The sequence below is a fragment of the Echeneis naucrates genome, chromosome 3 (genome assembly GCF_900963305.1).
Source record: "Echeneis naucrates chromosome 3, fEcheNa1.1, whole genome shotgun sequence".
Classification (NCBI taxonomy): Eukaryota; Metazoa; Chordata; class Actinopteri; order Carangiformes; family Echeneidae; genus Echeneis; species Echeneis naucrates.
In genome coordinates this window covers 20,689,568-20,715,656 of record NC_042513.1, presented here as the reverse complement: position 1 = coordinate 20,715,656, position 26,089 = coordinate 20,689,568, and the positions used below count along the sequence as shown (strand labels likewise).

The 26,089-nt window shown below is 38.8% G+C and overlaps 1 protein-coding gene across 1 annotated transcript; it reads right to left on the bottom strand.

Annotated features, from left to right (window-relative positions):
• Nucleotides 1-2,132: 2,132 nt before the first annotated feature.
• On the bottom strand, nucleotides 2,133-23,493 carry tspan15 (tetraspanin 15). The gene is made up of 8 exons (XM_029498748.1): nucleotides 23,341-23,493; nucleotides 16,496-16,681; nucleotides 15,713-15,787; nucleotides 13,550-13,645; nucleotides 7,463-7,579; nucleotides 5,747-5,797; nucleotides 5,286-5,402; nucleotides 2,133-4,035 (listed from the first exon to the last, which is right to left on the bottom strand). Exons 1-8 carry the CDS (start codon nucleotides 23,428-23,430, stop codon nucleotides 3,868-3,870), a joined length of 900 nt encoding a protein of 299 aa, XP_029354608.1. The 5' UTR covers nucleotides 23,431-23,493; the 3' UTR covers nucleotides 2,133-3,867.
• Between the last annotated feature and the right edge of the window lie 2,596 nt (nucleotides 23,494-26,089).

The window sequence follows — 26,089 nt, the reverse complement described above, 5'->3', positions numbered from 1 at the left end:
CTAGTGTAGCTAGCTATAAAGCTAACTCTGTTTCACCTTAGCTTGGCTCGTTGACGCCGGTAACCATGGTAACTAGCAGTCCGGGCTAAGAGGAGAGGCGGAGTTGAACACATGGACCGGCTTTATTCAGCTATTTACTTCAACATCACAACACAGGACCTTTAGGAGTTTCATCACACTGACTATAAAGCTTACAGCGGCTACAGCTGGAGCGTGGTTAGCACTGCTGCCCCGTACTACGATTCCCGGTGTGGGCACCTGAACGTATCTAGGTTAGTTGGTTCTTAGTAATGGACTGGGCTACAGGAAGGTATGGTGCCCCTCGAGCCCAGAGAATATGGACCAGGAAAAAACAGAACAAAATCACCCATTGAGCATAAAAAGGGGCAGAATTTAATATACCAGTTCATTGAATGTAAAAATATATAATTTTTTCAGTATTTAATTCATTATTTCGTGGTCCTGTTGCTTCATGAATTTATTTTATCTGTCAAACTCACCCATCGAAGTTTGACCCCCCCACCGAGCCTTGGCTAAGCCCCGCCCCCCTTGGTTACTGTTGCTATGCCAGGCTGTTTCCTTTTGTCTGAAGTTCTGTAGGAAAATGTCAGCATCAGTCCGGTGATCAGAAAGGGAAAGAAAAATTATTCTATTTCAACTTTTTAGTTGGAAGACATATCAAAAAATTAAAAAGTTTAAAGTTTTATGAAAAAAATCTTAATTAAATGAAGTTTATGTTCCTAATTTGATCAAGTTTTCTTTTATTCCCCAAAAAAGTATTGAAAATAGTACTGTAAAGAACTGGATCCATATATAGTTATAGTATCAGTTTTGATTACAGTTGATCACTCACTCAAAGCTTCCAGACTTCAAAAACCACACAAAAAAAAAACAAAACAAAAACAAAAACATGAACACAAAACAGTATAAAGGGGTCAGTGTATCTAACAGGAAAAATCTCAACCCCCCCAATGTTGAACTCAAAGTTACGCCCTTGCTTACATTTACTTTAATCTTTATCTCAGGTTTTACATAGCTGTTGATATCAATGTTTTGTTCAGTTAAAGCCTCACACTCTATGTGCTATATATGTTGGTTTTAGTTTTTTTTTTTTTTTTTTATCTCTTAGAATATTTGGCAAAGTGACAAGTCAAATTAATAATGAGGCAAATAGTTAGTTTATAATGCGATCAACTTTCAATTTGAAAACATGGTGAATCACCACATCTGTGGGAAGACTTCACACACCTGTTACTGTTGCTTTGTACTTCAATCTGCAATTACTTTGCTTCGTAATAATTATAATAAAGACTTTAATATTCTATTCGCAAGCACGCTGGGAAGTAAAAAGATTAAAAGTTAGTGGAAAAAGACAAACATAGTTATTTTAAGCTGTGTGTTTGTGGGACAGAGCAACACGAGCAAACCATCCAGACCATTCACAACAGTGTCACTCTACCTAGTTGGTGATGTACAAAAATACATATCTCCTGTTATGGTGGTGGGACTAAAATATTAATAAGTTACATTCAGCAGGATGTCCTCAAAGCAGCAGGACAAGCAGGAGTAAGAACAGAAAATAGAAAACAACAAACAAACACCAAATCACTCTGGAGATGCCACACACATCACCAACGCTCGCTCTTCTTTGCTTTGTTCTCTGACTGATGGGAGTTGAACTGGAGTTGAAGCAGGACCAAATAATGGTGCAAGATAACTCTCTTCTCCTTCTATTAAAATAAAAAAGAAACAGCTAAAGTCTTCATTTAATTAAAAATGATGCTCCTGATGCCACTAATGCTGCTTACCAGATTTGATATCTTAGTATATTTTTAATGTTCATATTTTATTTAAACATTTCCTCCTAAAATTGTCCTTGGCTTTGATTCTGTGAGTTCACTTTAGTTGTCAAAACGACCACTTATGGAAATCAAATGCCAAAAATTTATATCTGTAATGAATTTCTCTCCCCTCTCTCTGAGACTATATATTAAAAAAAAAACAAAACAAATGTTTTTAATATAGTCTTAATTTAATGACTTTAATTTATACTACTTTGCCTTTCAGTTAATTAGCTTGGCTTAAAAAGAAATTACAGAACTAATTTTATCTCCTCTGACAGTACCTTGTCTATTAGATGGACCTTTCACATAATTCATTTGCATACTTTCGCGTGAAAAATTTAGATCCTGGTTGTGACTCAGGGTGAAACCTGCTCTCAAAAAACACAGCATGATGTCAGCCATTATTTATTTAATAGCCCCCCAACCTCTAAAACCTCAGTTACCGGAAGATATATTTAGTGCTTCAGTCAGCTCAAAGACATACAACAGAATTCAAACAAGCATCAAATAATTTTATTTTACACCCACAATCAGCCAAAATATTTTGTCAAAATCCCTTTTAAAATGGTGGTTTTGTGCAACTCAATGAACTGACAATTCCACAACTTTTAAAAACAACTTGAAGTTTCCCTTCAATGCATTCATTGCCATCCTTTTCTTTTAGAGAGAAATCTGACACTTTAACTACGATGAGTAGGTACTGTCAGAGTAGAATAGTCATTTACGTGAAGATGATCAACACAACAACTGGAATATTTTCGATGTCAGGAAATATTAACCGCTTCTGTAATGCAGTGCACAGTACAAGTAATAAGTAAGTTCCTTTTTCATTTTCCGGATCGTTCACCATGACCATAATTATAATAATAAAACATTAGCAAAAAATGCAAGTAATCATATTTACTAAAAGATGTCATACTGTCAATTCCCTCAATAATTTGGATTAAAGAGTGTGCCTGCTAAATGTGTATTAGTTATTTTTGGAATGGACTTTCCATTCAACTTTTCACGGTTAGAAATGACAAGTGCAGTTAAACAAGTGGAAACAGGTGTCAGCATTTTGCATTGCATCTGGCTCATTTATCCTTTGGTGAGAACAAGAGATGTATCAAAAAACCTGAAAATTGGACAGTGTGAGAATGCAACCTTACTCCAACAAGAAAATGTAAACCACAGAAGTGTTTAAACAACAAGTTTACCTTGAACTCATCTGCTAATAGCTTTTAAAGCTCGCATTCGGGAGCAGATTAGTTTTAAAAAGGAGAAATAAAGTTGAAACTTTGATGAAAAATTAGGAGGATGCCTATTATAAATTAAACATGTTTTTTTTTTAGCTTTGGAGACAAATCTTGTGAATGCTTGTGGTTATAAGGGCATAAGGAGGGTTATGTTGGAAAGTAATAAATCTTGCCAGGTCTATCAAAGGCAAACGTCCTGATTCTGCACAGCAGGAAGTTTTGTGGGAACAGTCACGGTTGGATGATTAGACTAGTTGATTTTCAGAGTAAAGTATAGTAAAGTAGTAGAGTAGAGTAAAGTAAACTAAATGTGTTTTAAGCAGTGGTATAAAAAAAAAAACAACCTAACAATGAAAAAAGATTAGCAAATACGTCAGTGCTGAAGATTTTATGTCAAGTCGTAACACCAGAAACAAAACAGTTTTGTTTTGTTTTTTTAATTTCGTGTTCGTGTTAATCCCTGAGACTGTCTGAGGCACAGTGCATCTCGAAAAAAAAAAAAATAAAAAATAAAAAAAAAGAGTTATGACATCCCACTCATACATTAGTACACTCTATAATACAAGTCAGTAAGTTAAGAGGTAAAACTGAAAAATGAACTCTTGAATCAAACTCAATCTTCCCGATAAAAAACAACAACATTTTCTCTCCATTGTGGAGTGTCCTTGCAGTAAACCTGCAGTTGAAGATTCCCACAGCTGCTGCAGCTGTTTCTGGATCTGCACTGGTATGATTTAACCAACTGCGTTTGCTGGCTGCTCTCATTTTGCTGTCATTTGCCCCCATCAGTCAGTCTCTGGCATACACTTGAACCATTTGGACACACGGCCCCGCCTCCTGGGCTGTCTCTGCGGAGCGCCCGAGTCCATTAGACCGTCCATGTAGTGACCGTACTCACTGATGGCGTCTTCCACACGCGTTATATACAGCCAGCTGATTATCACACCAAAGAACTAAACAGAGAGAGAAATAGAGGAATAGAGGTCAACAAGGTTTTTTTCTCTCTTCGTCTTCAAATGTCTCTTTGTTTCCTTCACTGACATCTTACAGTCACACACAGGATGCAGGGCTGTTTTTTTTTTTTTGTTATTTAGTTGTGTTTTGGCTGCTAGCTGAACCATAAATCGCCCACTAAGTGACAAACTGTGACTTCGACCTTAACCTTGAGATATGGGGGGAGAGGGAACTGATTTCTGAGCCATCAACATCACTCTGCCAACACTAACAGCCTAATTGCCGACACTTCTGCAGACGTAAACAACGTTGCATGCTTCGGAGCTTGTACTTGTACTTAAACAAATATCCAGGAGTGTGATTCACTGCCCAGATCATAACACAAAGGTCCAGAAACATTTTTACCACGGCAGCGACGTGGTGATGCCTTAAATTTGTAACAAATGTATATTTTGCTTTTAAAATTTGAACAGATGCGTTAAACCTCAGTGCTCAGTGACACTACAGTTACCACAGATCCATTTTTTTTTTTAAGTAAATGAAGAACGAGAACAAAAATGAAATTTACACTCTGTGGTGATTCAGTTTTTTGTGTTGAATCTGTTTTCTGTTCCAACGAGTGATGAGTGAGGAGACACATGCATGAATTGGATGAATCACTGACAACTTCATCTCATTAAAGTCAAACACCACCTCTATTCATAAGAGTCTGCATGTGTGTGTGTTTTTTGCGAATCTTGAGTTCAAATGAGACGCGAGAAAACAAAAAATTTCACAGTGAGAAAATTTCATGTCTGTCGTACAAGAAAATGGGTTTGAAGGGAACTCAAACGTGTAGAAATCCATTAGGTGTAGTTTTATTAGAAGCCTCAGTATCTTTTAAATTATCATCATTTTATTTATTAGGTAGGAATTAGTCCTGACTCTGCTTTTTAATTCAAGTTGTTTTAGTTGCTGACGTAAAACAATATAAATCTCTTTTCCCTCATCAGAGTTGCTTGCATTAGATAGGGTGATATAAACAAAAGCTTTATGTCACTGTGCTACAAATGTTTCCAAACATACAGGAACTGAAGTTGCCTTTCTTCAATACATGCCAGTTGTCAGAGTCTAGGTAAATATTCAACTTTGGGAAATGCACAAAGATTAGACCGATCAGTAAGGAGATCAATGTGCACAAATTGCACGGACCATCGCGAATGCTAAAAGTAATAATGACAAGCTCCATTGTATGTGTTTTTGTGTGTACCTGGGGCACTAGGATCCCGAGCAGCAGTCCTGCCATGATCTTGTAGTTGTCCATCAACCAGATGAAGAAAGCGTCGGTGCAGCCCCTGATATAAATTACATCAACCAAATCCAAACGCTATAAAAAACAAAAACAAAAAAACCCTTCAGTTTTCACATTTATACAATGACACACCAAAAGCTGATAAAACAACAACAAACACTTGATTGCCCTGCAATATAGCAGCACACAATTTAGCAGTAATTGCCCAGTGTTTAATTTTGTGTAAATAGACAACTAGTCATTACAGTGAATTTCAACAGCAGGCAGATGGACAAAAGGGACTAATTGACAAGACGCCCATTGCCTCGTAAAAGCAGGAGGTTTACGCTGACAAAAGAGAGAAGCTGCACTTAAATGAGGGTAAAGGAATGTCTGTTTTTATTCAGTCATGTTTTTCAGACGTTCAGTCATTATCTTACCTCTCGTTCCAGCACCTTGTAGCCACACAAAGTGTTGGCCACTTCGTTACGCTGGAGGGGACAGAAGTAGAGAGACATCTGAGATAAAGTTAAAAGTGAGTGATAAAAAGCATGTGAGAGACAGAAAGCAGGCTGCCAATAGCTTCAAGCATCAAGAGGAGTTAACACGAAACAGAAGACGACAAGCTTTCAGTAAAAATTTATCTTTAGAGGTGGAACTACAAAAAACAGAAGCAGACAGTAAAAGAGGCACAGACACACTTCAACTGCCTGAGATGGTGTGATTTTTCTATGTTGTTTGGTTTTCTGTGTGTTTCTGTTATCGTGTGTACAATATCTATGTGTTTTTTGCGTCAAAAAAAAAAACAGAAGCAGACAGTAAAAGGCACAGACACACTTCAACTGCCTGAGATGGTGCGATTTTTCTATGTTGTTTGGTTTTCTGTGTGTACAATATCTATGTGTTTTTTGCGTCAGCAAAAAAAAAAACAAAAAAACAAAAAACCATAGTGTGTCTCTGACGAAGCCTTCTCCATATTCAAATATTGAAATATATGAATATATTCAAAAAGGAAAAGATAAGCTGCCTGTCTCTCGTGGTTGGAAAAGGCAAAGGAATGGAATTTGAAGTTATTTTGCATGTTTAGCTGACTTAATTTTGGAGATGTTGAATTCATTACTAATGGACCTGTGTGACTGAAAGCATGTGAGGAATGTGAGGAAAATTCACAATACCACCCCGTCACTATGAGTCCTCCATGAAATACTACACTTCCATAAAACTGAAGTAGAAAATAAATCACTAGAAAGGCAAAAATAAAGAGCCTGTGATGAGCTTGAGTCATACCAGGCAATGTCCATTTTGCTCCGTGTTTGGCTCTAATTATCCTAATAGATACTGATGAATATGGGAAAGTGAATATGGTGAACAAAAGAAACAACTGATTATCTGTCCATTACTGCTTTATAAGGCAGCACTGTAATAATAGCAGGACTGACTTGGCTGCCTTTAGGCTGCTACACTATGTTTCAAAAACAGTAAACAGTGGGCAGTCCCTACTACGAGTACAGCAATATTAAGAGAGGCGAATATAAAAAACAAACACGCAAACAACCAAAACACTAAACCTGTGAAACATTAATTGAGTTACACCCACTGGATAAGAAATAAAGTGATCGCACTAGTGAATTTACTTCTCACAACAAAAGAAACTCTTAATGAGAATGATGATTTTGCTCATATTGCTTTCTGATGAAGTTTTTGTTTGTTTTCTCTTTGGAAACTTTGGGACAGCGTAGGTATATAAGGTCATGGTAGAAACTCTGAAAATGTGTGGGGGAGAAAATTGCATCTCGCAATGGAACAGGCATAATCACCATCATAAGGTTGATGAGGTTGATGTATTTTAAAAATCCAACACCATTTATGCAACTATAATGATATATAAACTGAACTCAGTGTTCAAAGCTTCTCAGGCGATCAATAAGTAAACAAAAAGGCAGGCGTGACGAAATGTTTACTGAATCTAAGCAGTTACTGGTGACATTATAGATGCAAATATCTAACACTGACTTGGGAAAGTAGCACATATACAGACAGTCTCACCACCAACCAGCAGATTGGTGCAAATGCAAGTAACATCACCTGGACCAGGAAATTCATAACAGATGTTGTACAGCAGCATGTATATGTGATGAAGTCAGAGCGACGCCAACCTTGGTAGTAACACAGCAGGTGTACGGGACACCGCAGGCCAGTGGACCAGGTGCAGTACAGTTGTGGTACATGTTGACCTCCCAGTCCTTAAACTCTTGACCTCCACAGCAACTAAACTGCAAGAATGGGGAGGAGTAAAGAGGAGAGACAAGCACAGAAAAGGGAACGACAAAGCAAGTGAATGAAAATACACAGAGAGAGCGAGGGTCAGCGGGAATGAGAGAGGGGGAGAGATAAAAGCCAAACAACTTTGTAAACACTATCTCTGATATGCTCATCCAACACCAGCAACATTTTGCAACAAAATAAACCATACCCAACACCTTTCATGTAATTATGATCCTTCTATGTTTATTTTGTACAGGGAGCAGTACAGCTGTTCAACATAACTGAATGTAATTTTACAATGTTGGTAATAGTATTAGTATACAGTATCACAGCATGCAAAACCAACAAAACTGTTTTTCATTATTTTATCAGAATGTATTTGGAGAATAGAAAGACATCAGTGACATAAAAAACTGAAGAGAACACTGCGTGGTGCGACAATCCTGGATTAAAAACTTCATTTTTGCGATGTTCATGAAGTAGTTGCAAAATTTGAATGCTATTTTTTGTCTTATTTAATTAAAGGTAGTGATGTTTACCTTACATCTCCATGAATAACAAGAAGAAAACAAAGTCCTGTTTTAGTTGAAGTTATTCAGGTGACAACAACAAATCTGCACACGTCCTTTTGCGCAAAACCACAAATTCACTACAAAGCATCTCTCACCTTTCCACACTCAGCTACACACTTTCATAGCAGCAGCATGCAACAAACTGCTACCCAACAACCTTCTTTTGTTGATTCACAGGTATAAAATAGGTGGTGCAAACCAATTATTTTTAATACATTTATAAATATCTTTATAGGCACAATAAATTAGGTTCGATAATATATCATTGGTTTGCCTGAGTGTGTCTTAGCATTTAAAGGCCAGTTAGATAACTGTCCTTTTCAACAAACATTGGAATATAAAATGTAATGCACGACATAATTAATTCTCACGGCATGAAAGGTAAATATTAATGGGATGCAGCTCTTATCACTGTTAATAGTAATGCCCGTTTTCGGCGCCTAATATGCACAAAACACACACACACACACACACACCGACAAAAATTACTGCACTTACACCAAATGACACCAATTCAGTAATTTCATTTGATTTTTCTGCTTTACTGGGTAGACAACAGCGGCGCAGCTGCTGATAATAAACACTCCGGTCAAACCAAAGTCTCACCGTCATTCATGACGAAAAATATTTCATGGTAAGAGGTGAAAAGAGGTCGAATAGAAACCTGGAGAGACGTTATGAGGACGAGACACAAAATAAAGAGAGTTATGAATAAATGAATGAAAATGAAGCAGGTATGCTGAAAGTTACTCCGTCTTATCGCTGCTGTGACGCCACAGAAGGGCAGCACCTATTTTGTAACAAATATCTGCTGAGAAATCTGGAAAAAAAAACCCAAAACAAAATAAAACAAAACAAAACAAAAAAAAAAACAAGAGGAACCACTTGATCTACTGTAAGTACCAAAGCAGAGAATGCAGAAGAAGAGTAAAGTCCCTGATCTCCTAAAACCCGACACAACAGGCTGCTCTACTGGTGTTATGTATACGGGCAGCATTTTTCTGTCAATTATTCGTGTCTTGCCTATTTGCAGAAGGAAAGAACGATTTTGTAGTCTGACTGACTGATGACCAGCTGTTCACTGGCTTAAATGCTGGTTTTAAGAATGTATGAAAACATCTCTGTAGTGCACGCTACGTGCTTTTATATGAGCGTTGAGCTGATTCCACCTAAATTAACCGTAATTCTGATGTGAACCAGCAAATATGGATTTTATGTGACATTTACTTTGAAGTCCAAATAAACAGATGGTTATTATGTTTTTCTGAATACAGTGATAAGTAACGACGGGATAATTTGAGTTTCTCCATTGGAAACAAACTGGTGGAAACCTGCTTTATTCGGCAGCTTTACAGCCTGCAGTGCTTTAAACTGAGCATGTGGCTGGACTCTGTATAAGAATCACACCTTTTGCTATATGTATTCATGCTGGAGGGAATGGACTTTAATTATATGTAGTGATATTGCTAAAGGAGGAGGATTAATATCCAAAAGGACAGCGGAAGGCAGAGGGAATATGCAGTCCAGTCATAGCGCTTTTGGCCAAGTCTTGATTTATCCTGATTCAGGTCATAGATTTGAAAAGGGTTAAAGTTTTAACTGTCAAACAAAAAGCAAGCAACTAATTAATATTTACATTGCTTAGACGCCTGCATGTCCGCCCCTCATGATGGTGGGCCTGCATTTTCTTCTTACAGATCATCATCCATCATCCTGCCAAAAGTCGCATCTGTATTTTGTGCTGTCCCACAGCAATTAGAGACATGGCTGTGAAGAAGGCTAAGGGGTAATGAACACCAGAAGAAAAGGTCTCACTAGAAAAAGCTGATGTCACTGCAACATGGGGTGATCGATAGAGGATAGAACGAGTGCAGACGTTTACAGGTTCCCCAGTGTGAGTTACACAGTGATGAGGTCAACACTTAAAGGCACTTCAGTGAATTGAACTGTTTCAGCCCTGCAGTATTTTGGCTGCTTAATACAATTAAGATTGATCATCTTCATTTTTGCTGAGATATTTTATAATTTGAACATTTATGAAAGTGAGATCTTGTTAAAGTTTCAAGGAAAAAAAATCTCACAATTTGGTGAAGCTGGTAACAATTGCATCTAAAATGCGACAAAGAGTAGAAATAGCTTTTTGAAGATGTCAGTTTGGTTTAATCTTTATCAATGTGCCGTATTTTCAAAACCTGTTCTGATATGCGTTGTGTAAAATCAAAATAGTAAAGCTGTGTTTCAAAAAACAGCAACTAGTCCTACTAGCACACAAGCAATCAGTTAAATCACTGCAACTGTCCCAAAAAAGACAAACTCATATTTCACAGTGACGCTGATGGTCCACATGGACAACCGGAACAAACAATCCACTGGGCTACACAGATAATAAACGGTTCCTGCTATGGTTAAGCCAGCCATCGATCTAATGGATGGACATGATCTGTAGACCAAACTGATCAATCAGGGCCTTTCTAGGGGCTAATAGACAAAGCCAGGTATCAATAATAGATAAGTGGAATTACAGATTGGTTCCTGTGAGAGGGCATCATGGACCCATGCATTTTAAATAGCTTTAATATTACAACACTAAATGATTCTTTTCATTTTATTGGTTTTGTTCATTGTCAACTTTTCCCCTCGCTCACATAATTTCAACAATTCATGTTTAATACTGAATGAAGCCATTTTTTCTCTCTATGGCTCATAATATTTTAGGAGTCACAATGGCAAACAGATATTGTATGAATAATATCATAAAGTCAAAGCATGTGTGTTCTGTCTATAAAAAAAAAACAAACAAAAAACGATGGAACATTTTACATATTTATTTCTATCCATAGAGTGTATATCTTTGTTATATCTAGTTATAAACAAATCAGGACTTGTTGTTTAAAAGAAATTTGTCAAACAACAGAAATAACTAGTTTGATTTGAAGACCCTCAATTCCGTTCCCAAAATGTACATAAAGTTTACGAATGTGCTTTTGTATGAAATGCTTTTTGTGTTTTTTATTTTCATACTCACAAATGCCAAAAAAATGCCACCAACGCAGCCTGTGATGAATCAAAAAGGAACTTATAAATATGCATGAGCGCTATTATGTCAAACAACCCCACAGCGCTGGGAATATGAAGTCAGCGGCTAAATGAATGAATAGCTTTGTTGTTTGCAGTGCTGTAAAACTTTTTTGACATCAACCACAGAGCCCGGCTGTGGCAGATGAGAGAAAACAGAGCTGCGAGTTCAGTATAAATTACAAATAACAAATGGGCTGACAGATTTGAGCTGCTTTGTTGGACAGGCTTCCAAAGTTTCCAATTATGAGATATGTGAGTAATGGAAGCTTACTGCTAAAAGACAATGTAATATTTAACATTATGATTAGTGTTATGGTTGAACTCTGAGATGTGATTGTGTGAGAAAAGGGCCATCACTGTCTCCCCAAGTGTTGAAAACACAGGCTGCCAGTTCTGTTGGCATAAATGTCACATTTCCATTTGGATACTGAGGCTCATTGGAAATAAAGGCCATCTAGATATTAACTGCCCTCAGGACAGGATACAACCAATCTATGGCTTTGTGTTGTCGAGCCAAGGTGAGATTTCTCTTATTTCCTGTTGTTGCAAACCTGTTACAATTTACCGCTATAATCAACTACCCAACTAATAACTAGACCAACACAGTATTTATTTCCATTAGCTACCATCAGATTGATATTTTCTCAAATTATCAATGAATAACTTGGTCACCATTCGTCCCTGAGGCCAATTGCGACAACATCATGTCTAAACTCATCAAAAACCAAAATAGGTTCAAACACTGAAATATTTGAAAGGCAATCTGATGGAACAAGAATAGGCCAGCTGTACACAAACATCAGACAACACCATCCACTATGACACAATATGACTAGAGATTAGATTTTTACATTTTTACATACAACACTGAGCCTGATATTTTAATGTCTGATCTGACCTGTTCAAATCACTGTTGAATTGTTTTCCACTCCTTGGCAATCAAAATCTGATGGGAGCACTAAAATATGGGCACAAAGATTAGAGAAAAAACATTATCATACAGACAGGTTATATTACAAGGTGTTTCTAAATGCCGATATAGTATTTTTCACAGATAATGCCTTCATAATCTCGTGGCTTTCAAGATGACCTTAATAGAATCTGATCGTCTGAGTCCTCTGGGAAATCATTCGAACCGCCCCAACTGCAAAACACTTGACCCGAGTGTTTGCTTTACGCCACGACAGGAAAAATAAAGGTGCTTCATGCCGCTACTGCCAAATGGCTTTTAACCACTACTGAAGCACTCCTTGGTGTTAGAGGAAGTGGATAAAGAACATCAAAGGATGAAAAGTCTGCTGTCAAAGTAAAATAGCTTCAGATTTTTTGGAGTGAAAATAATGTTGAGCAGCTTCTGAAGTCAGTAACCAAGTGCAGGTTGACCAAACGTCTGAATTTATTTAGAAACGCATAAAAAAAAATGACATTGGACCAGCAGTGGGGGAATAAATAGGGCATTTCAACTGCATTCTGCATGGAGGTGGTTTGAGGTGAATTTGCAACAATAGGCATCAAGGGTTTACGGCAGAATTACAATTGCAAAGTCATATTTTGAACAAAACATTACTGAGTCCATTGAGACATTCATGAATGTCTTAATTTTATATCAAATCAAACCCTCCGGAGCAGTGTGACTAAGATATAATCTGAATGTGAATTATATTGTTATTTGATTCATTTTTATCGTAAAAATACCAATTAAAGTTGCAACTTAAATACTAAAATACGAAGCAGGATTATGCCAATTTGTTTTTGATCAGATCTGACAGCTTTTATCAAGTTGATCATTTCCGGCTGAGCTCAGTCCTTCATCCAGTGAGAGAAATAGACACCCTTTGGTCGTGCAACAGAAACGAACCAATGTGGATGGTATAATTGAACCATCTTGGCACAATGGACATCAGGTGATGTGCCTGCTGAATCCACCAATCAACAAATGTGTGAAAATTCAGATTTCTGGGCCCAAGTAGTTAAAAGCTGCTCAGGTCCACCAGGGAGGGATCTGAATTGAGACAGGTGCTAAAGCCCCGATACCGCATCGCTCCGTGCACTTAACAAAAAGTGGTAATGAGATTTTCAGCTTCAGGCTGTGTTTGTGGGAACTTGATGTGCAGTAGTACATCAGGTGCTCGCTGATGCCTCAGCACAGCGCTCTCATTATTTTGGACATGACTTGCTGTGATCATCCTAGTTCAGCGGTGGTGGTTCATGCAAACTGATCTGAAATCAGCTTTATATTACTGTCTGCTCTGCATGTACATTACAGCATATTAAAACTTTGTTTTTCGTTGACAGGGATCTTCCTCAGTGTGAGTCACATTGCCTTACCTTCCTCTGTACAAAGTCCATGATGTTTTTGAAATCCAGGTCATCGTAGTAGTTCTTCATGCCCTTTTTGATGTTCTTGTTCAGCAATTCCACCGTCTGTAGCGGTGAAAATAAAGAGGGGTGTTGTGTGAACACGTTGCTTTCGTAAAGGAAAGCCAACGCTGTGATTAGTCAAGGTGACTGATCCGCTGAACTGGAATATTAAAATACGACAGACTGACAGCTCACATCTGTCAGTCACAATCTGGTGCAGCAGGGTCACATCTATCCACAGACTGAGAATAAATATTTGAAACTAAGTACACTCATGGAGAGCTTCTCGTTGAATGTTTTCATTTTTCAAGCTCTTCATTTATTCCACTAATTTCACTCTTTCACAGCATATTGAATAGATTGCTTTTACTTTTAATTTATTAAGCTTCAGGTTTTTTCCTTATTGGAGCCTGTTGATGCTCCGTCATGTCTCTTTTGTCCCTGCTATTAATAACAAATTGGGACTACTACCCTTGTGAGAGTCAGATATTAGAAGGATGGGAGTGGAACATTCATCAAATTTCTTTTCTGCCACCTCTGAATATTTCTTACCCCTCACAGTGAATTAATAAAAGGCAAGGCAGCCACGTTTAAGCCACATTACAATTAGCAAATTTATGGGCTTGGTGTTGCTGATTCGCCACGATCCTTGCTTTCACCTGGCAATTATTATTACAAAGCTCACTATAAGCTCACATGACATTATCATCTTGAACATGGTGTTCATTGAAAGTAGAAAAGAATAAGATCCATGTTTATATAACTCTGCTTACGCAGGAAAGAAATTAAAATGTTATTAATATGCACACATTTCTCATTCCCTGCCGTATCATTTTTCTCTGTCTAAATGAAATGCCTTTTATTTTAAATAAAACTGTCATTAACAAGCTAAACTCTACAATCGTAATGGTGATCGTTATGATTTTCTTTCGTCAAGGAGACAGAAACATTATGGCTGAGGGTTGTTCATATGCTTAATTGTACATGAAAATGCAAACATTAAAAAGCAGTCAAAAGGAACAAACCCTAAAACACGAGCTTGTCCCCACATTGAAACATTCGTAAAGGAGAAAGTCTTTCTAATCAGGAAATGTGATCTGATGAATATCTCAGAAGAGGACTGCCAGCATCACACCACTTTGGCTCTGGGCTCATTATCAGTAATCCTCCACCAATGTCACACGTTACGTGAAACCCACTGCAGAAACTGTACAACCCCACAAAATCATGGTTAATTTGAATTATAACCATGAATTTGAATATGTTTTTCAGTTCACAGTAATATAAAACCCCCTCCAGAGTCATACCAATAAGACTGGAAAGATTGGAAGGGAAAAAAAAAAAAAAAGACTAAACAATGCGGTAATGCTCACTTATTACTCTACACTGTGGTGAATCCTGATTTATCAGGCACAGGTTTGATACAGAACCTGAGCAGCATGAGAGCCACAGTAGCTCTCCTGCTTCGCTGCAGGTAAATATAGATCTATTTCATGGAGAGTTATGACTCAAATCTAATAGTGTAATTTGGTTTGCATTCACACTGGGCTGGCTGAAAAGTGGGTTTTGGCCACTGTAGCACTGCCATTTTTATTATGGCATCCTTATTAGCAATCATTTTTAATGTTGTGTGCTCCCTGCATCATCGTGATGGACAAAATTGGACTTTTAATGTTGTGACTTTTAATCTGCAGTGAGAATTATTTAGTGTACACTGATGGGAGCTTCGTAACAATTAAGTTTGTTATAACATGATCACATTATATGAGATGTTCAAGCCATGTTGTTTTGTGGAATTTGCTGGGAGATGGTCTCATTTGGACTGGTTTCCACTTTTTTATCCACTTTTAAATTTGCCATCAACTTAGCAAATTGCAGTCTTGATTTATTTGGTCTACTTTTCACGCACAGACTCTAATGCGCTTCTCTAGCAGAAGGACGGCTTCATTATTTTCGTCCTCTCAAGGATTCTATCAGCAGCTTTTAGCTGAACTACAGAGGGTGTCTCTTGTAGAGACTTTGAAGGGCCATGAGGAAAATTTGTGATTTGAGGTATTAGTGATATAAATGAAAACGGCTTGATCTTTTCTGACTTATGCTCAGACGTCTAACAGATTGTTAACTGCTCACCTGGTTGCGAAAAGCCAGCGCTAAGATTCCTCCCAGCAGCTCGAGGAACAGACACGCTCCCAGGGTGTACATGAACTGCATCAAACAGACATTAGAGAGCAAAGCAATTATATACTTATATCATTTCTTTGAAGATGTTCTTTGAACATCTGAAGAGCTGGCTATTGACAATAAATAAACATGGCAGAATATGCTGCATGATGCAGCAACTATACACGATCCAAGCACTTCAGTGGGAACACCTGCAGACCTGCTGGTGATGAGCAGAGCTGGGAAGTCATGCAGATGCAGGTCAAGAGCAGTTTATGGTCACTCAAACGTCAGAATGGGTTGAGTATTTCGAAAACTGCTCGTCTCACACATAACGGTCTGTCGGGTTTTTAAACACCAAGCGAGCAGCAGTTGTTAATGAGGAAAGTCTGTAACTCAGATAAGCTCAGATAACATTGAGGTGAATCCCCTCCTGTCAGCAAAGAAGAGAAAACTGAAGCGTAAAATAAATAGAAAAAAAAAATTGCCTGGTCAGATGAGTCTGGATTTTTGATCAAACAGCAGATGACTGCTCGGTCAGCAGTCCAGGTGATGATGGACAATGGATGATGGGGTTGATGATGTGAGGAGTGCTTTTATGGCCTACTTTTAACATTTTTATACCAATAATGCTGACACATTGTCTGAAAGCCTTAGTCTATCCAGAGGTCAATCAAGACTAGTAATCCCAATCTTTTCCAGCTCATGGAGAAATCCTGGCAGCCCACATTAAACCCCATGAGCAACACTCACCACTTTTAGTAGAGTTAGATTATCTCTAAGTGCAGCCAAGACTCCGATAAATGAAACAACAAACATGACGACTCCCAGCAGGATGAGGATTATAGCGGGGGCCAAAAATATCCCCTCCAGAGTCTTGTAGCGTTGTCTCTCCACCTCAGCATAGATGCCGATAGCCAGGATAAATCCACCTATTAACTGGAAACACAAAAGGGAAGAAGATAGCATGGGTTAGTCATCAGCTTGGACATAATGGGAAAATTAACTCTGTAGAAAGAAGAACACACATGATGAACCAAAGATAGGCCCACTGATGAGAAGAGCAATTTGCAGAGGACAGTCCTGGCAGGTATTATGACGCAGCGACGGAGGTAGTAAATGAATGAAGGTGATCAGATTCTATAAAGTGATGTTTGGATTTGATCAAAGCACTCATCTGATCATATGATAGTAAAAAAATAATACATTTTATTTATAGTATAGGTAAACGACAGACAAACAGTAAAAAAAATTTGGCTCAATCTGGTTCAATTTTGTCAGACAGGAGGTGCATACACAAAACACTCTGCTAGGTTTCTACACAATTACAGACTGATGATGGCAGATTGAGGCTCCAGACTTGGCTCCTGCAAAGTTACTGTCTGTGTAAATATCTCTGTAGTTCAGAAAATTAAAAGCTTTATGTACACCATAAGAACAAGACGCCATCCTAAACACAAAGCATGAGTCTTCAAAAATCACTTGAACATGACAACAAAAGAAACTTAGCTTCACAACAAACATCATCACTGCTGTTTTCTTAATAATAATAATAATAATAATAATAATAATAATACATTAAAAAACTAATTAAAAGTTGTGACCAATCGAGCCTGAGAGTCCATCCATTTACTATCCATACTCTGGAAGGGTCACGGCTTGGGGTCAGACCCTCCATGTATGGTTAAGGGGTCAAAAACTATAACTTAGTTGTGTTCTCTTGTTGTTCGCCAGTGAAACATAAAAGTAAAGCAACACGATAATGACGGGTGGCATTTATCTAAATAAAAGATACGTGTGATCAGCCAGAGGAGTCTCCTCCATTTGACAAGGGCCAATTTTTCTCATAACATGACAGAATGGTGAAAAATTCAGTTGAAGAATCCCTCAGCTTGTGAACAGACACACACTGTTCACTCCCAAGTGAACAAAATGCAAAGCAATCAGGCTTATAAAGCCACAGGCCTCTCATTATTAACATTACAGCAGCATTCTCATCCAGCTCCATACACATCTTGTTAATGTTCCTGTGAAAACTGAGTTATTCCCAAATGGATGGAAAAATATACTTTGATAAAGTCCATTTCAAATCCAGTGAGACTGGAAACATTAGTAACTACGGACCACTTAGTCTTCTTCCAACCGTGTCTGGAGAGGATTGTCTCAGAACAATCTTCCAAATCAGCATTTGCACTATTTCCAGTTTGGCTTCAGATATTACTGTTGAGTCACTTGATAAAGGCATTTCAGATCTTACATCACGACATTTCCATTTCAAAGAAATTTTCAATTTGTAAAAATGACCGGACTGAAGATCAGATGAAATAAAGCTATTTATATTTTGTGACTCTTGAATTTACTGTTACCTTTCTGGAGGGGAGCATTTTTGTGAGTGGGGGTAGCAGACTCACTGTGAGTGTCTTCCTACCAACTGCGCAAAAAATACATCTTACTTTCACAGTAAATTGATAATTGACTTACTCAAACATACCACGTACCAAGTATGGCCACCACCACCAGGGTCTGATGTGACCCCCCTCTACAGCCTCGTTATTTGAAAGGACAAGCTCTTCTGTAGGAATCTAATCTGAGTTGGAACCCCCCATTAATAATGGGGCACATGCAGTAAATCTTGCCAATGTGGTGGGGATTTAATATAATAATCCCCGCAATTAATTTTTTTGTGGCTTCTGGCAGCTGCAACTGTGTAACTCCTTGCTTGAATAATGGATTGTGCTTTTAATATTTTGTAATATCAAAGCTCCTCCATCATGAAAGGAGTGTTTTCCGTGGTCCGATTGGTCAGATGCAGCGAACCCCGCCCCTTTTACATGAACGCGCGCTGATCTAGACGGGAAAAACCTGAGTCCAATCAGCCCGTTGATAACCAGACGTCTGGGTAAGTGAAGCCAGGTAACGAAAAGAGATCCCGGACATTTTAATCCAGTTTCATGATGCAGGCCCCAGTTACAATAACACCACCACCACCAATGATAATAATATTAACAATAATAAGAAATCACAGCTATTTAGGCAAATAGAAATATTCTACTTAGTTAAATTTAAAAAGGCATTCATAGTTATAATGTATGTGTCACTGATTGTGAAAGTGGCTTGAGCTGAAATGTTTAACTGGAAAAAAATATATATTTGACTCCCCTCCATGTCTATTTTACTTTAGAATTAATAGTAAATTCATAACAGCAACACTGAATGAGCAAATCTGTCCCCTGCAACGCGCAACAGGCAAATCTAAAATTAAACAGGATACTGACACTTCAGTGTATGGAAATAGCACACAGGCACATGAAGGCCTGTAATGTGAGCTGAGCACTGCAGGAATCACTGGACAAATGGTCCATTTACAGCGACATCAATTACTTTGTTACCTTTCTTGTGTCGTGTGTCCGGTGAGTGAGCTTCCTTGCAATGTTCTCCAACATGTTTCCATGTAGAGCCTACAGGCCACACTTCACATTAAACAGTACAACTGTTCAGCAACACTAGAGTGCAAGTCCCTCGCAGAAGGAATCAGAGGATGACATGCTTCACACTTCATATTTGTTGTGTTGGCTTTTATGTACAATCGGCTGTCATTCAACAGAAAACTGTTAAAAGGCGAAGGTAATCTTTTTGATCCACAATCAGAAAAAGCAACAAAACTTACGCGCACAATAGCTGTGGCAAATGTTAAAATCACAGTATGTTGTCGAGATAATTCTTTGACACGTTTAGTGCTAACTGCTGTCAGCCTCCTCAAGATCTGTTTTCTTCCTTTCCATATTAAGATGGACAACATGTGAGGAGATGAGTAAAGGGGGAAAGAAAATGACAGAGAGAAGGAAAGAAAAATATTATTTATTGCCGAGTCCTCGAGTGCCAAGCACTGTTTATACTCCGCCACGGTGTCTCTTCCTTACATGTCCCTGCTTGCTGTCTGTTATGGTATCATGCTGCTGGCTGGTGACCTACCCACTGCAAGACCAACCTCCATTCAGCCAAGTGCATTTTAAACAGAGCGACTCTAAATTTCTGCCAACAAGAAAATGTGTCAACACTCATGCGTGATAATCTTTACAAAGAGTCCTGGTGGATTGTAAATCCCTCCGGTTAATGTAAACCGTACTTAACTAAAATAACCATGATAATATAATAGCACAGGCTGTCCTGTGTTTATTCCAATGCACTTAGCTGCAGATGACTTAGTGGCAACATTATGGCTTTGGGCCAATGTTAGGTTGGATTATAAAACTTATTACACTCTGCTAAAACTACATCACAGTGCTGTCACTGTGATTGACTACGTTCTATACTGGGGCATGCATGACTGAAGCTAAACATATAGGTGGTTGTCTTGATGAGTGTTGTTGGACACCGATGTCTGTCGGACTACCATTTTTAATATAATATTCCCATGAAGCAAAGAAGGATTATTTATTTAATCAGTGTATTATTCCAGCAAAGGGATATTGAGGACTGAGGGTAATAACTCCAGCAGAGACAGACAGTCCCAAATCACGATGCAATTAAAATGTTGACTGGTCAAAAGTGAAAGACTGACTTTGAACTGGTAAATCTCAAAGTGTTTCTCTGTGTTATCTGTAAGTCAATGTTAAACTAACCTTTGGTGGGTAAATAAAAGTTAAGAAAAGCAGATAACCTTATGCTGTAGACTTAAGTCAAAAGATGTCCAGAACTGCAGTTGTTTTAGCATTAACGGACTGATTGACAGACAAAAATCCTTTACACACCTTCAATTATGTCCCAGGAAATTACTTCACAATCTCTGCCCAGCAAATGTTCTCACTGTTGGAAATGCCAGTAGCTTATAAGGACTATAAAACATGTCCTGTGGTTCTCTTGTCAGTCAGGCGCTTTTGTTTTGGTTGCAGTTTTCATCTTTGTCAACCTTAAAACCTTTGATAACACAATAACACTACAGCACATTGAGCTACTGTCTTTTTATGGCTTAATTGTGTCACACAGTGAGCATGAATCAACTAATTTTCTATTCTCTAGATTATTCCTGCCAAATGTTATTTTATGTAGCCGTTTACAGCCTCAGTTAATAAATCCAGCACAGAGACATGCTGTGATCCAGGACAGATGAAGACCTTATTTGAAAAAATAAAAATGAAAGGGAGACAGAAGAAGCCAATAAGCCCCTTCTTTTTAAATGTTGGTTGAAATATCTTATCTGTTTCCGGGTTGTGGGAGGTGCTGGAGCCAATCCCAGCTCACACTGCGCAGGTCAGCAGTCTGTCACAGGGCCAACACACAGACACACACAGAAACCAACAACCACTCACACTTACAGACAATTTAGAGTCACCAGTTAACCCAAACATGATGTCTTTGGATGGTGGGAGGAAACCCACGCAGCCATGGGGAGAACAGAACCGAACCCGTGACTTTATTATTGTGGGGCAACAGTGCTAACCACTACGCTGCCACACTGCCCAAAGTCAAAGACTTGCAAGACAAATTTGTTTGGGTAACGTGATTAATCCCTGCCAGAGTCCGCGGCCACGCCCTCCCTGCAATGCCGCATCGAGCTGCCGACTGCATACAGTTTATATTTGAATTGGAACTTCTGTCATTAAAAGTGTAGTAGAAAACACAATGCAACAAAAATAAGTCACACACTCTTTCATGAGGCATCTTGGCAGAATCTCTGTAGATGCCCATTGTAATAAACCTGCCACATTTTTATTTCTTAGCGAGTGAACATTTGCTACTGTCTACATTTCATGGAGTATGTGACAAAATGACCTAAACAGCATGTCATCACACAGGAGGAAGGAAATTCCTCAGACTATGTGCTGTGAGAATATCTCTGTAACACAAGTGAATAAGCAAGTTGTCGGAGCAAATAAATAACCTGTTAAAGTTTCATCCACGTCTATCAAGGACGCATTCATTCTCAATAACACCAATTACAAATGCCTTTGTTTCTCTCTGCTGCTACACCCCACTCTCTCGCTCCCTTTCCATGAATCAAAGTAAAAAATAAATAAAAAAAAAAAAAGCTGTGAAGCCAAAGACCCTCTATCAGCCATTTGTCTGCACATATATACAATCTTTCATGTTGTCTGTTGGTGGAAACGGCTGCAGGGCTTGGCTAAGCTCTGAAAACAACAACAACAACAACAAACTTCTTATGTTGAGGTATTTGCTCAAACAAATGTCAAATTAAGTAATATTACTGCCCCCCCCCACAAAAAAAAAAAAAAAAAAAAAAAAAAAAATCCAATAAATGTCTCTCAGGTTACCAAGACTTTCTATTATTACAGTATATTTCTCCGACCAACATGACGTTTTCAGTTTCAGCCATTCATCCAGCTGGTACGTAGACAGGACAAAGAGCGCTCTTCTGCCAACACTAAATTAGTTGACATCTCTGTCGGACACATTGCCTTCGAAATAAAATGCAGCCTTTTATTCCTGTATATGGGATTGTATTTTTGCTTCACAGAGTCCTAATTTCTCCCTGAAGACAGACACAGCATATTTATCTGTACTGCAGCTCCAGGAGCCTTTCAATGTCCTCGTTCTTTGTACATCTGCCCACTGTCCCAGACAGGTTATCCGGACATGTGGAGGCAGAACAAAGCCCTCAGTTACCTTCCACGAGCTGGTTCATCCGCAGATCCATTCATTCCGTCAATAATACTGCTGTGTACATTTTCATAAACAGTGGTCAAGTTTGAAACATGCTTACTTTATAAAATCAAATACGTAATCACTTCGGGGAAGATGACTGTACAAATATAAACTGCAAAAAGTCCAAAACAGTATGTTATGGGGAAATGAAGTGGCCCATGACTCAACCTTCATACAAATTCAGAAAACTTTATCATCTGCTCTGCCAGAAATTCCTCCTAAAAATATTGGCAGGTAAATCATTCAATATTGCCTCAATCGCATATGTGCACCACCCTGAAGTCATCCTTATTTGGGTAACTTCTATCTTTACAAACAAGCAGCACTTATCTTGCTTTTCATTCCTTTTTTTTTTTTTTTTTTTTTCGTGTTGACTTCCCTGTTTAGACCAAGTTCAGCACTAACTTGAGGCCATCATGGCCTACTGGACACAGCAAAATGCTGCCATTTTCTCTTCCCCTCTTTTCCTGCAAACACTTTCCTGATCATGCACATGACTCACGCCTCAGTACAGTTCGACCACAACAGGAATGGGTGCACGTACAGTTTGTGGAAGCTCCCAGACCGAGGCCTGACCTGCTGACTCTGTTTCTTCTGCCCTCTCTGTTTGCACGGTGCATTAATCAGGCAGCTGAGAGAAGGGGCCGAAGGTGCAGGGAGGAGGGTGTGGCCACGTACTGTGGCAGCAGACAGACGGTTAGATTGCGTAATGGAGCGTTGCACACTGCAACAGGTACCTTCTGCACCTGTGGCTTCAAAACGCTTAAACCCTGTCTAACTCTGCTCAAAACAAGATTTGATAATATGTTTCTCTGTGTGGCTGAGGTGAACACACAGATGCATACACTGAACACACAGCCTGTCTGTCTGTCACCCAGCCGGCATATACGTCCCATAAAAGCGCACACCAAAAACACAACCATGGCGGTACTCACCCACCAGATGACGGCATAAGAGAACAGGAGGAATTTGAGGCAGATGTAGGAGAACCTGTGACAGTATCGGATCTCTTCTTTGTTGGACATGGTGTCTGTTAGAGGACAGTTAGTCCCTGCTGCCGTTTCCTGTGCTGGCTGCTCACCGCTCACTTCCGCGTTGTCTGAGCGCGTCGCCACACCTGGAAGCGCACGTCGCGATGATGGATGGACGGACGGATGCTGCCGACGTGAACTGGGAAAAATGGGAATTTTGTCTTTTCTGCCAGTTTTTTTTTGTTATTATTAATATTATTATTAAATTTATTGATGAATGATGCGAAATGCAATTGTTTTTGCTCGCTGAAGCTCAAAATTGATTTTAATACCTCAAGCTGCTGCCGCCCAGGGGCGTCGCCACGGATTATGGGATCATTATAGTTCCTCCACATTTTGTCAAGTTAATGCTCCACAATTTTTTCTTCTAAGATCCGATACTCCCTTAAACTATTACAGTATCTGAAGAATGTATTTCTGCTTTGTAAACATGCTGTTAAAGTAAACATTAATATGTTCTCAGTCACCAAGGTCATGGTGGTTTTTTCTGCCGGAGTCGAAGGCAGCTGGATTTCTTTGGGATTTTAGAAGATGTTTAATTTTTTGCATAAAAATAATTTTAATATAACGTTTTTTTTAGGTACAGGCCCACCACAGGGTAATTTCCCCATCAGCCTCTAAGATGAGAGATGAAGCATCTTATAAAAGCACACAGACGTCCAGTTGTCTTTGACTCAAGCAGCTGAGATTATTCATTCATCTTCTATCACCCATTTCCGGGTGGAGCCAATCTCAGCTCACATTGGGTGAAGGCGGGACACCTGGACAGGCTGCCGGTCCAACACAGGTCCAACACAGATAATAAGGTCATTTAAAACATGTAAATAAAGACATATAATTGGCCCCCTAGTGGTGAAGTATAGTACTGAGACACAGAAGAGGCCAGCCCCTGATGGTTAAACACACACACACACATACATAGATGTCACCCTGGCTTCCAATTTACAATAACAATTAATAACAATTGGATCAATAGGACACATGCAAACAGATTACATAAACATCAAAATTAAAATATTGCAATGTGAAGTGTTTTATGTCCTGAAGGTTGGATTCAAACTCAGAATGTACTGAAGAAGGTCATGGCAAGAACCACAAAAGAGTCTGAACTCTCAGGAGACAGGCAGCATTTTTGTGTTGTCAATAGCCATTGATTTTCCTGAGTGGATTCCGTGTCTGCGAATTTCTCCAGTCAACTCTTATCAGCTGCTGAGATTTTGCTGAGAAAATGGATGAGCGGCTCTTCAGTCAAGTGATTAGCTATTTTCATCCAGCTGGTGTATTTGTTGCTTTTTTATCCGCACAACCGTTTCTGATTTCACTCGACAAACAAAAGACCTTGGGCTGATATCTATGCTGAAAGTAAATCAGACAAAATGTTATTTTGTTTACTGAGAATACAAAAAGATAAGAGTTATTTCAGCAAAAATAAATAAATAAATGAAATCAAATTATCTTTCAGTGATTTTTTTTTTTTACTCATGACCAAGTAGTAAAATGTCAGCTTTTCTTGCGGTGCGTTGAGGTGCTGCTTTTAACAGATGACGAGGAACTGCAAGCTGATGAAGCCGTTTGTCTGTATTTATACTTTGTCAGAAACAGTCAAAAGCCATCCTTTCTCCATTAGGCCTTGCACACAGTTACAGCAGCTGTATGAGCCTTTTCATTTCCCTGCCTGTCTTTGTCAACGCGCTGCACCAGGCCCAGCTGGCCGGTCTGGATCACAGAGCATGTGAAAGGACACACACGCAGTTTGTACTGTACACATGCAACAGGACAGACACCCTGTTTAGATTTAAGATTAGGTTTAAAGCGTTCCTCCTTGGTGAAAGGGACCGCGAACTATCCTTATTGCATTCTTACATTACCTTCTGTATCAAGCTCTCCCTCCGCTTCTCCTTTGTCTTCGTTATTTATGCACATATTTTATTCCATTTCAAATTTGTTATTGGGTGCATTGCAATTCATTCCGTTGCCTGTGTACTTTTCTTTAATTATCTTTTAGCTGTGCTGCTATAGGCCTGCTGAGGAATGCAATCTAGGCCTCTCCTATCCCCCATAAATTCCATTATATCACACTACTACATGTCATATTGTGTTTTGTGTTTGTGCTCTTCCCTCCCGTTCTCATCCTGCTGGTAAAGAATTACCGTTCTGCTCTTATTGCCTCCTCTGTTATGCTGATTTTTACTGTACTTTTAGTGATATCAGTCATTTATGGTCTTTGCTTGTATTTGCTATGGTCATCTTTCTTTCTTCTTTTGTTCCCTCTCCATCCATCTCTCCTGCTTCTTTTTCTCTCTCTCTCTCTCTCTCTCTCTCTCTCTCTCTCATCCCGCCCGAACAATGGACACCCACCCTGAGTCCGGTTCTGTCTGAGGTGTCAGCATCTTAAAGGATGTTTGATAAGTTTTATGTAGACCTGCTCTACATGTAAAGTGCTTCGAAGTACCTTTTTTTGATGATTTGGTTCTTTATAAATAAAATTTCATTCAATTTGATGCATTGAACAAATGGAGAGCAAGAGTATTCAACCAAGTAAAAGCAGACCTTACCACTTCATTTCCGTGCACACATACACAGCACATATAGCTGATTTCCTCTAATAGGGCAGGAGACTAACAGCAAGCAGGAGACACAGAAATATTCATGT

Coding starts and splice junctions, on each gene's coding strand:
- tspan15 (XM_029498748.1), bottom strand. CDS start 23,430: ATGTCCAACAAAGAAGAGATCCGATACTGTCACAGGTTCTCCTACATC. Junction 15,788..16,495: donor ATCTAACTCTACTAAAAGTG/GTGAGTGTTGCT, acceptor TGTTTGATGCAG/TTCATGTACACCCTGGGAGC. Junction 7,580..13,549: donor TGGACTTTGTACAGAGGAAG/GTAAGGCAATGT, acceptor CCATTCTTGCAG/TTTAGTTGCTGTGGAGGTCA.